Source organism: Nyctereutes procyonoides, unplaced genomic scaffold (assembly GCF_905146905.1).
Source record: "Nyctereutes procyonoides isolate TBG_1078 unplaced genomic scaffold, NYPRO_anot_genome, whole genome shotgun sequence".
Lineage (NCBI taxonomy): Eukaryota > Metazoa > Chordata > Mammalia > Carnivora > Canidae > Nyctereutes > Nyctereutes procyonoides.
The window spans coordinates 27,905,066-27,917,968 of NW_026575132.1; the positions used below are offsets into that span (position 1 = coordinate 27,905,066).

General features: G+C 42.6%; 1 protein-coding gene across 2 annotated transcripts in view; it reads right to left on the bottom strand.

Moving 5' to 3' along the window:
* Positions 1 to 12,903, bottom strand: part of EPHA4 (EPH receptor A4) — a 142,084-nt gene that overhangs the window by 123,148 nt on the left and 6,033 nt on the right. For both annotated transcript variants that reach the window (XM_055345291.1, XM_055345290.1), the window contains exon 3: positions 10,633 to 11,296. In XM_055345291.1, coding sequence (XP_055201266.1) covers positions 10,633 to 11,296 — 664 coding nt within the window. The remainder of the gene's footprint in view (positions 1 to 10,632; positions 11,297 to 12,903) is intronic.

The following is a 12,903-nucleotide window of genomic DNA, read 5'->3' on the forward strand; positions in this document are numbered from 1 at the left end:
AGTAGCAAGAAGTTTGAAAGTTTGAAACCTACGTTAAACTTCAAAAGCCTCTGCGTGCATCATAGCCAGTTAGGAAGTAGTCTATGAGACGGCCTGCATTAACCCCCGGGGAGCAAAAAATTGAGATTGAAGTAACTAAACTGATGTAAAACATTAATAAGACCGATCTTGATGAACGCTTGGACATCTCCGTAAGTGATAAAAATGGAAAATAAAATCGATTATTCGTTTAATCACACCTCTCACTGGCAACACACCATGAAGACTAGACAAGGGAAAAGCAGGGAGAGCAACAGCACCAATACGAAAATGTCTTTGCGGCCTTTGTCATCAGTTTATTATTTCATCGATGAAACATACAGTTGCAGATAAAACAAGAAGACAGAGTGGAGCGCGCAACGATGGCAAAGTATTACCATACTGAGTTTGTAAAATCAATGCGGCCAAAGCCATGACCTGCTCACAGTTTTCAGGCCGTGTATTCCTGGGGATAGCCTGGGAGTCACGAACGGTTAGCAGCGGGACAAGGCCATACAAAAAGAAGAGGCAGCTGTGCTCCTAACGAAGGATCCGAGGTGGAAGATGGCAACTGGGAAACGTGGCGTCTTAAATCAGGGACTGTAAGGACAAAAGCCCATGAGAACTGCATTCCTCACCGAGCTGTGTCTTAACTCATCATGAGGTTGGCCCATATTTACCTGCCATGGAGTGATGGGAGTAAATCAGTATTCTCTTAACCTCTGACCCCTGGGATCTGAAGCAGACAAAGGACCAATCTGGAGACCCAGGAGAACTCAGCCAAATGTCAAGCAGCAGGGAAGCGATTGTTACGGAAACATTTGGCGTGGGCACCGCCAGCTTCATCGGGGCAAAGTGCTATTCACAGAGACAAGCCATGAAGAGATACCGCCATAAAATATGAACAAAATGGAACCTTTCCTGCCTTGCTTCTAACTGTTGGCTTTATGGGACATCATGCTGAACAGTATGAAAAAAATCCAATTTGCTTTGAAGCGCATTAGTCTGTCTAACATCCTAATTATTGTTTACATTGCCATTTGCCTTCTATTAAGAATTGAATAATTACCCAGCACTTCATAGTTTAAAAATACAAGCAAACAGGATTATCTGGGTAATTAAGAAACTGTACTTTAGCTTTGTACTGCTGCGGAAAAATATCTGTACACGTAAGGGAAATGATAATTATCAATCAACTTACTTCAAATGGTATTTTAAGGATTCTGAGCAATTTGAGATCTGTAACTTATTAAGAAGAGGTTACTAAGATCACCTTTGAGTAGTGTGGGTCTGTTTAAATCCATCCTTAGAAACAAGAGCCAGATAAGCAGCTGAATTTTCTCATCCACTAATGACACCAGAGAACACACCAAGTACAGAGCCTTCTGCTGTTCTTTAATCCCTAATAATCCATCCCAAATGGACTTTGAACAGCATCATCAAACTTTGTCAGACCATGTGGAGCTGAACCAAAGCTCTTCCACATTTCGATGTTGTTTTAGCTGACCCTGCCTCCACTTAATTACGCTGCAAAGTCTGGCTATGCCCATTTTCTGCCCTGTGAAATTAGCCTGAACTCAAAACTAATTGAACTTCAAAAACATTTCATGCCAAGGCCTCTTCTTCTACTTTACAGAATGCATATGATCATGGCCCTTCTGAAGATAGTGCCGTTGCCAAGCAGAGGGAGGCAGTGTGCTTGCGTTTCCATATTCTAGGGCAAGAAAGCAAAGGTTAAGTCCATCTGGAGACTCTGGGTGGGATGGGAAGACAGTTCGACCCAAAGTGAATGCACATAACGGAATAAGGAGCAGAATTATAGTCAACACGCCTTTTAAAGAAGATTATCTGGGACACACGCGAAGATAAGTGCTTTTAATTGTGAGTCTAGGCACAAAGACTGATGTACTGGTTCATCCATGTAGCAACAGATGAAAATACCAACGGCGATCTTAAGCTATATGCCTTCAGTATCTATTTGTTGAAGGAATGAATGGATTCCAGCACTAGTGACCTGAAGCCTATTTTCAGAACTTCCTGAGGTCTGACAATTCCTTTTCAAAGAATTTTATCTTTTTGCTTTCCGATTTTTTTCAAGCCCTTTGTGGGGATACTTCTAAACATTCCTCGCATAATCTGAATAGTGCCATCTCCTCCTACTCAGAAAGAGCTGCAAGATTCCAGCTGAAGCTGTCACTAAACAGACCAGCCAAAGGAGTCACCAAAACTAGGTTACTTTCCAGAGGTCAAAATAAAATGAGCAGCAGGAGCTTGGGTTGTTTTGCAAGGGGCAAAGGGGGCCGGGGAGTGACAACCAGCCACTCGGGGGTGGGGGTGGCACAAAAAGAGCCCAGGGCAAACAGGCCACTCTTTGCCCCGCCGCCCCTGATCTCTGGAAGCATTCAAATCAAAACCGAATTAATTTGCATGGTGTCTAAATCACTGGGTTCTGCATAAACAGAAGGAGATTTTGGCTGGAGTTGCCAAAGGATGCCTTCGTTGCCTTTGTGCGAGGGGGAAATGGGTGTGCTGTTTTGCATGAGGGCGCTTACAGAGTATGCAAATGAGGGCTCCGCGGCCTGGAAATGCAACCCGGGGCAGACAGCTGACGACCCGCATTCACCCAGAAAACGCTCGGAGCCTCCAAAGGGACTTGTAAGCGGTTCCGACAGGATTGTTCCCCGAGACGCCGAAACAGACCCTGAATATTCATAGAATGTCCATTTAGTCATGGGACTATTAATTACCCTTCGGATCAGGGAAGGGAGTGACCTCACCTGCTCTCCTCCCCCAAAAGCAACAGCTCAGGGGTACCAGCTGTAAGGCACACAAGGAGAAAGGGTTTGTGCCCCAAGTGAAAAAGACACAGTCTCTCAGGGTCCAGGGGACAGCTGAGACCTCCTTAATTATGCCGTCTCCCAAGGACAATAAAACCGAGGAGCGCCAAGCCACCTTCTTGGACACGATAGACAGCTTTTAAGAGGCTAAAAGCTACAAATTGCCGTCTCAGTTTATAGAAACATCTAAAGGGTCGGAGAAAGAAGAGGCCATTCTTTGAAGCTACCTTCATCTCCCAGATTCCGAAAGTTGTCCGAAGTCTCCTGATCTCATTCTAATTTTTAACAGAAGGGCCCCCTACCTGCCCGCCAGAGAAACCTGAAACGCTGATGGTCTCGCGACCCCTTTACCCTTTTAAAAACACTGAGGATGCCAAGACGCTTTTGTTTCTCTGCCTTAAAGCTGTCAATATTTACCATTAGGACTGGAAATTGAGACATTTTAAAAGTAACGACTTATTAAGGCATTTTAAAAATCAGTGGTTGCCCATCACATGCTTACACAAATAACATGTTAATGGAAAAATAACTATATGTCCCCAAAATACGTTAGTTGTAAGAATGGCACTGTTTTACTTTTTTTTTTTTTTTTTGGCACATCTTTCATGTCTGTTTTGATAGAGGACAGATGGATTCTCCGATTTGCTTCTACATTCAGTTTGATGAGATACCGCACATCAAGAAGCCTCTAGAAAACTCCAGTCGTGAAAAGAAGAGGTGGTAGGCAAATGATAGCTTAGTGATTAATTAAGAAAAGTCTTGACCTTGCAGACCACCAGAAAGGGTCTTGGGGAATCCAGCTAGAACACACTTCGAGAACTTCTGCCCTGGGACTTGGGGAGCAGATGATCTAATCAACGCCTCTCAGCCATTTCACACCATCTCCTACCCCTGCTTATGTAACATCATTGCCCCCCCCAGCCCCCAAACAAAAACAAAAACAAAAAATACCTCTACTCTGGAACCTAAATGAACTGCTTTCACGGTTGGACAGGCACTGGTCAAATAACCCATACTGTCCACATATTTCTACCTCACAAAAATATAATTAACAATAACAGCTTCCACTTACTAAGTGCCTGATGATGCCAGACGCTGTGCGAAACCCTTTTCCCCATGCAGACGTGCTCCCGTGTGTGTATCATACATGATAACATACGATCGCCACCAATCTACAAATACGAACTCAAGCTTCAGTTAGTGTCCGTGATCACATGACTGGTTGAGTCGCGCACATGGAGATTAAACACAGGTCTCGATTCGACCTCCAAAAACGGGTCTTAGCCATTTTATGCTACACACTGCATAGTTGACCCATGCACTGCAGAGACCGGTGGAAGTTCAGGCATTGAGATGATTCAGGAACATGGTGAAAAGAGTTAAGCTCCAACAGAAGTAAGAATTATAAACAAGGACCTCATTAATACGTTAGTCACATACAAAGATTTGGATATGTCATCTTGACTCTGTGAGACCTTACTCCACCAACTAAATGTTTAATATGAAAGAGGCCACAGTTCCTTATACATTTATTTATTCATTCATTCAATGAACATTTAATGAGACCCCACTGTGCTCTGTAATCATCCCTAGTGTTACCTGTCCGGTTATACCGCACTGGGCTTCTTGACTTACATAGTCATAAGAAAGTTGACTAAGTTCGCTCGTCCAACATAAAGCCAGAAAAATAACAAAGCAAGGCGGATTGTTCAATTTTTAAACAAAATCGTACCTGTTTGATTTGTGAATTAAAGTGTTTGTTTACAAATAATGCTGGGAAAAACTAAGCAAGCTAAATATCTACCACTGAGGGAAGAAAATTATATAGAGTACGAGATATTGATACTATAGAATATTAGTAGTTACAAAGGGTGAATGAAGAAAAGCAATATCCTCTAATATGGAATGACGGCCATGATAAATAGTCAAGTGTCATAAAAACAAGATGATAATTAAGAGGATGATTCGATTTCTTTCAGTGTTAAAATTGAACTTTGAAAAAGTTCATTTCTTGGGATCCCTGGGTGGCGCAGCGGTTTGGCGCCTGACTTTAGCCCAGGGCAGGATCCTGGAGACCCGGGATCGAATCCCACGTCTGGCTCCCGGTGCATGGAGCCTGCTTCTCCCTCTGCCTGTGTCTCTGCCTCTCTCTCTCTCTCTCTCTCTCTCTGTGTGTGTGTGTGTGTGTGTGACTATCATAAATAAATAAATAAAAAAGAAAAGAAAAAGTTCATTTCTAAAACACATGTGTATAGAGATAATATCTGGGTGGCCTGCCAACATTATAAAGAGTGGTAACGCATAAAAATTTGAAGAATTCGAAGCACGCTATTCTTTGGTAAAGTTAAATTCATCAATTCAAGTTAAATTCATCAATTAACTTTAATTGATAAAGTTAAATTCATCAATTAAACCAACAACAACAAAGGAAACCTTAAGTAAGTCAAGTTCAATGATAGGAAAGTCAAACTTGTTTCGTGACCACTTCCACTTTGCATAGTAAGTCCTGACGGAAAAGCCAAGGCCTCGGTCTTTTTTTTTTTTTTCCAAAGACGCAAGTCTTAACAGAATAATGATGTCTTCATTCATTTTTGAAAGGTATGAGGAAGCTCAGACTAAAATAAGTCATCAGATCTTAAATACCATATTCCGAAGTCCCTGAGCTCCTCCCTGCGTGAGGCTCTGTGCACCCCAAACAGAGACAGCTCCACGATCCACAGGTGCACAAGCACCCAGGTCACACGCAGAAGGGGGAAAAGAAAAAAAAAGTATAACAGAAAAAGCACAATAATTAAACCCTGCTCTTCTTGTATATAAAGAAGTGTGTCTTTCAGGGATCACAGCCAGGCTTCAAAGCTGGAGATAAAAGCAGCCACGTGATTCAAGCAACTGAGTCTTAAAGACAAGATTCAAAGGTAGAAGAAAAATTTCAAAGGTGGAAAGGATATGAAGCAGCATCTCTCGGGACTTTATTTTCCATGCTTCCTCTCCACTGCCTTTCTCCTAAGGTCTTTCCCACTCCACTGGGTGGGAAAACAAAGTCATTTCTTTCTGTTGTTGTTGTTGTTGTTGTTGTTTAAACATAAATTCCGTCTTTTCAGAGCACCAATCTGAAATATTTCTTTTTTTTTTTAAGATTTTGTTTATTTATTCATGAGAGACACACACAGAGAGAGAGAGAGAGAGAGAGAGAGAGAGAGAGGCAGAGACACAGGCAGAAGGAGAAGCAGGCTCCATGCAGGGAGCCCGACGCGGGACTCGATCCCGGGACTCCAGGATCATGCCCTGGGCTGCAGGCGGTGCTAAACTGCTGAGCCCCCCCCGGGCCGCCCAATATTTCTGTTATGGCCATCAAAACATGTCTATCTTATTCTTTCTCATAAAACCTTTTTTCTTAAGATTTTATTTATTTATTCATGACACACATAGAGAGAGAGGCAGAGACCCAGGCAGGGGGAGAAGCAGGCTCCCTGTAGGGAGCCAGATGTGGGACTGGATCCCGGGACCCCGGGATCACGACCTGAGCCAAAGGCAGACACTCAACCACTGAGCCCCCCAAGGTGTCCCTATTCATATCATTTTTATATACACTCCCTAAAACAGTGCTTACTAATATTTCACAGAGTAAATCTGCGACTTTCATTTCTCAGCTTTTTAATTAAGCAGGAAATATTTTAATAAAGAATCTTTTTCCTCTCTTTGTCTGTTTAATATTTTCAAAGCCATGAAAACAGCCCCGTAAGACATCTGGGCCGTTTGTTTCCTCACCGGGGGACACACATGTGTGGGGAGGCAGGAGGGTGCCTGAGGTGTGTTTTCAGTTTCTTCCAACAGTCGGAGGAGACCTGGTCACCGGGCTCACTAGGGCAGTGACGCATCCTCTGCGGCCGATCCCCAGGCAAGTGCACACGGCCGCCCAGGCCCGCCAGCCCTGGTTCCCCTGGGGAAGCCAAATGAGTGGCTACCACTGCTCTTTGGGGCCCTACTTTGGAGCCAAGTCATTTCAGAAAATGTTTTTCAAGAGCAGAAGGAACTCGCAGCTGCTTCAGAGGCCAGCCCGCCACCACCCAGCCCTCACCCCTGACTCCCCTGACGTAGCTCCCATCCTTCGCCTCCCTGAGCATGAGCATGTACGGCTTGGAAGAGGAAGTGTAGCTCTGTCTCCGAGGTCCCTTGAGGACGTGGGCAGATGATGAGGGTTAGATTCAAACAACAGCACAGCCCAGGCCCCCACCCACCCGGGGCCACTTTTGCCCAAGGATCCTTTGTCAAATGTGTAAGATCTTAATCCATCTTCACTCTGACCTCGCAGACCCTAAGGAAGATGGATGAGGAAGTGGGTGACCTTTCACCTGTTCCATTCAGCCTGCAACAGTAGGTCCACTGAAAAGACAATTGGGGAGGAACCTGCTGCCACAGTTCTGAAGACTTGCCAGTTCCCCTTTACATCCCTTCTGAAGCACTCTTTGCACCGGGGTCTCTCTTGGCCCGCCCCCAAACCACTTTTCTCTCACTCAAAGGAAAGTTCTCTTTCCAACAGGGGAGAAATAAAAATGACACTCTCCAAATATCATTTTTCAACATGAAGTGTGAAAACAGACGTTACTCTTTGTTAGGGCAAGGGCAAGGCTTCCTTCCTATCTTTAGCCTTGACTTCCGAGAGGGGCTGGGGAATGAACTCTTTTGCTCTTTCAGTTCAAACACCCTTAAAAGTCCACAGCTGAGACGGTGGGAAGAGCGCAGTAGTCAACGAACTACATGGAAAGAACTAGCATCAACGTCAGTTTAAGGCGTTGGGATCTAAAAGGTTTACTAACCTTACGTCACCAAGTCCAAGACTGTAAGCAAAGTGCAATTATTTTCAACCCATTTTACAGATGAAGAAACCAAAGCTCAGAGGGGTTAAGAAACATGCTAAAGGGGACACCTGGGTGGCTCAGTGGTTTAGTGTCTGCCTTTCACTCAAAGTGTGATCCCAGAGCCCCAGGATCGAGTCCCACACCGGGCTTCGTGAATGGAGCCTGTGCCTCCCTCTGCCTGTGTCTCTGCCTCTCTGTCTCTATGTCTCCCATGAATAAATAAATAAAATCTTTAAAAAAAAAAAAAAGAAACATGCTCAAGGTCATAGAGTTGTGTGAACACTTTAGAACACATGTCTCCATCTCAGTGTCCTTTCAGCTCTACCTGGGTGCTTCCCAGGAATGACGTCAAGGACGGAGATGTCCATTTTTATTACTCCTAAGGTTTTTATGGTCTTGACTCATCTTTATTTTTTATTTGTTAATTTTTTTCTTGACTCATCCTTAAAAAGTCTCCCTTAGGTTTGGAGTCGAAGAATCTTGCCGTTCAAGTTTTTCCTTCCTCCCTAAATTCATCAGCGCACCCCTACCTGGTAGTAATATGAACAAACAGATAAACAAAGCGCAAGATGATTTTGTTCGAGAAATGTCTTCTTGAAGGAGTTGATCATTTTAGGAACAGCAAAGAAAATACCCAGGTAGCCAGAATGAGAATAAGGAAGATTCTCAAAAATCGTCTCTAATCATCCTCTCTCTCCGTTAAATATCTGGCCTTGTGTTAGGAATAGTCTGCTTAGAAACGGACAGAGCCTAAAACGGGGAGCCACACCCCCTCCCATGAAGCACATGATTACCTGGATTCCCAAGATTACGTCCATAAGGCAAACCCCTAAAATGTTCAATTGGCTTTATATTCACTCCCCCTCCATCTTTTTCTCTTCTTTTTCTAATTTCGGTTGTAAAAATGGCAACGAGTTTCACCATGTAACCATGTATGAGCTCCTGGGCTCTGAAACAATTGAAAATCCATGACATTAGATAGAGAGATGCACTCATGCCAGAGCAGAAATGGAAGACAATGGTGTTCTTCTTCTTATTCTCCTTTAAAAAAAAAAAAAAAAAAAAAATATATATATATATATATATATATATATATATATATATATAAGAATCTTGACATGTGAAGACATGCAAGTCCTCTCTTGCAAAAATCAAAAAGGCAGAATAATTTACCCTAAAATGCTATGCAGTGTCATTGCCCTGCTCATGTCACTGTTCCTGCTATGATGATTGCAATTTAGGTGCCAATAACGATACACTCGCATATGTTCTAGCACTAATCCCAGAATACAATTTGGGATTTCAGTTTGGTACAGCTTATCTAGTAGTTGCTAAGTCAAGAGCTAACACAACAATCAAGAAATCAATCTTTGCAAAAACAACAACCACAAACACCTTTAAATTCCAGCTTTACAATATTCAAATTTACAAGTTCACCTTTTCTGAGTCGACAAGAGAGGCACCCAGCCTTTATTATTTTATTTGTAATGAAATCACAACATTCCAATTATTATCCATTTCCGGAAACTACTAGGAAATCAAGAACACCACTTCAATAAAACAATATAAATTATAAAAAGGGAAGAATGCATAACGTATAACATCAAATGACCAAAAATGCAACTTTCTTCAGGTTATTCACTGTTAATTCCCAGTGGATTGTCCCACAGTTAATCCTGCCCTGTCATTAAGATGGTTGAAATGCCAGACAAATTGTTTGGCAGTTATTTTGGGGTCTTTAATCACCAAATCAGATGAACCATGTGGCAATCAGTCTACAGCTCAACAATCACCCTGAGAAAAGATGAATCAGATCTGTTCTATAGTCGGGACCCAAGTTACACCATAATAAGATTGGCGGCAACAGACTATGGATAATCACGAAAAATAAACACCAGGCAAACACAAAAACCTTGGGATAACTGATTTTCTCTAGGCCTTAATCCACACACAGCACCAGCAATCCAGATAAACATGAACTCCTCTCACCCCTTACTCGGAAACGAAGCTGCTATAGAGAAAAAGATTTTACAAACTCCCCAGAAAGGGGGAATAAGGGAAGAAAGAATCGCAAAGGCTAAACTCCATGTAAGAAAAAAAAATTAAATAAAAAACCACTTTAGTAATACGATAAGTAGTAATTCACATGATATAAAAGTCTACATTTCTTCAAACACTCAATAACCAAGATGGGTCACAATTTCGCTATTGCCTGTGACCACACAGATCAAATAAGCCTCTCACTATCTCTTTATCACCTCCTCAGGGAAATCAAGAGGTCTTTCATCAAGATTAATGTCACTCGCAGAGCCTAGCAAGGGGCGCTCCGTGGAACAGAATGCACTTGAAACTTTGTCACTCTACTTCGTTGGACCGCGTCTACACGGGCCCAGGAGGCAGGAAACACTGCACTTTCCCCACACAGCTCCATCTTAACTAGCAGGCGGGAACTGCAGGAATGCAATCCTGATTTCACCCGGAAGCCGTTCGCGTATTATATTATATGGATATAATATATGGCACAAGAGAGATTTACCATCTTGGCCATTCTACCAGGTCCACGGACAGGAAAACTATGGTTGCACAATGTGTCTGCCCTCTTCAAGAGAGGATCAATCAGGTCTGTTTCTTGAGCTTGTTCATTTACATTTCAGAGGGCACATGGAGCCGGTGCAGATCTGAGTGCCTGTTAGCAAATGTGTTTGGCCTTCTGCTGATTACACAGCATCATTTATTTTGTCAGTATTAGAAACGTCTTAGCCTTGCCACCTGGAGCTATAGCACTTACTCATTAGACCCCTCTGTCCCACCACATCCCACAGGGGCTGCTAATTACTGGCTTTACTCCATTTAGTCTCATCTCTGATTTAATTACGTGCACTAAGCCCTAATGAAAAGTACAATATGGCTCTCCTTACCTTGGCATTCTCCATTTCGCTCTTCGTGCCCAGCATTGCATAGGCAGTTGCCAATGGGTACCAGCCATTCACCATCTGCCCCACAGTACATTTTTGGCACATCCTTCTCTTCTGAGTTGTTGACACAGGAGCCTCGAACCTCCACCAGGGAGGACGTATCAGCCCCTGTGATGGTGTCTGGAAACTGGGCCAGATTGCGGACGGTGAGCGGACACTTCTTATAGAACACACGGACTGACACCAGGGCGATGCAAGCCCCCACATCCTGAAAAGCCAGATAAAACCCCTTTTTGCTCAACGGCCCTACATCCCGGATCTCAGTGTTCAGCTTCATGATCCTGTCACCAATGTCCACCTGGGTGAAGCTCTCGTCAGCAGCGATGGTGTCAATCTTGGCAAACTGGCTCTCTCGGATAAAACGCTCTTTGTCGTTGTCTGATTCATAGTAGTAGAGGTTGAACGTCTCCTTGCAAGTGCCCATGACACCTGGAAGGCTGTTGCAGTCTCTCAATGTGAACTTGATTTCAATGTACACCCTCTGCGCCCCTTCTCGGGTGATCCAATCAGTTCGGAGCCAGTTATTCTGGCTGGGTTCCATCACGTTGCACACTTGGTAGGTTCGGATTGGTGTGTTTTTTTCATCCATGATACTCACTTCCTCCCACTGCAAAGATCCAAAGGAAACGTGTCGATTACAGAGTGTCATCACACAATGACTCGCCAGTTCCACTTTACCCTCATAGGACACTGAGGATTCTTGCTGCAAGGAGGAAGGAAGCTACCGAGCACCAAGCCTCAGCAACAAACCTCTTATGAGAGATAAGAAGGCATTTTATTGGGGATGTGATGGGGGTTTCGTTTTTTTTTTTTTTTTTGTGTGTGTGTGTGTGTGTGGTTGTTTCATTCTTTTGCCTAAAATCCAGAAGCATGGGGAGATGGATCTAGGGCTTATGAGTTCCCAGCAGTTGCTGGTAGTGGTCTCACAACCTCAGATTCACCTATTACAACAGCTACAATTTCAAGTGGCAACAGTTCAAATTTACTCATAAAATAAAAGCTAGTATGTGTATTGTTTCAACAACTGAGCAGAGACCTGCAAATTAAGAGCAGGAAGAAAGAAGCTTGCCAAAGGAAGACAATTATCAGATAATTAGTGATGCTCCTGTCAGAACTTTGCTCTCTAATGCCTTAAAAAAAAAAAAAAAAGTCAGTTGATTTTTTTTTTTTTTTTTTTTTTTTTTTTGGCATTGTCACTATTCTTTAAAGGGGCAAAGAAAATCTCACTCTTCTGGTTTTGGTAATCCTGGGAAGATAGTTAACTTGATGGTTGGATTTCTCAAATCCACTGTCATTTATAACAATGAAACCCTTCTTCAGAGCAATGTATTCAATTCAGTATTCTTATTTTTAAGACATATACCCATAAGTAAACAAGGATGCACACAGACTTTGCTTCTAACTACCCTTTGCATATTGAAAATAAAATAGTAGGTGGTATTGATGATTGAAAGCCCGACAAAATTAAAGAAGGGTGGTGAGGTTTTCTTTGCGATCTACTTCCTCCCATAAAGATTCTAGCCAGTGGGACAATCTGAATTTGTGGTGACTGGAGTAGTAAAAAATCTCTCTCTCTCTCTCTCTCTCTCTCTCTCTCTCTCTCTCTTGCCACAGCTTTTAAAAATAATCCTAAAAGCATCAAGATTGTTTCGGGGGCTCCTATAAGGCTAGTAGGCAGCCTCCAATTCTTCACAAATATCTACAGTAATGCATTCATATAGATCTGGTATAAATCAGCTTAAGTATCTAACACATGAATATAATTAGAAGAAAAAAGATAGTTAAAAAAATTCATATTCTATAATAGCTCCACTTAAAGCTCCATTCAATCCAACGAAGTACACAGAACCATAATGTCTCTTTTAACGGGTTTTCCATCTGTGCATTGGAAAACTATTAATGGATGGAAATGTTACTATATGAAGGGCCATACTGCATAAAATTCTGTATCCCTTTCATCTGCTACCATTATGAAAGTTGGAACTGGGAGGGATAAGTGCCCTGTGGTGATTAAAATTTCTTTTTATCCGCTAAGCAATAAATCACCAGTAATTTACTTATTTGGGGAAATTCATGTAAATCCAAAAATAGATCTCCACCTTCAAAAAAAAACCCATTCAGCATGCTTCTCATCTCAGAACAAAGGGAATACGGAAAAACACATTTATCAATGTAAATGAAAGCACACAGGGATATCTCCACAGAGTTCATACA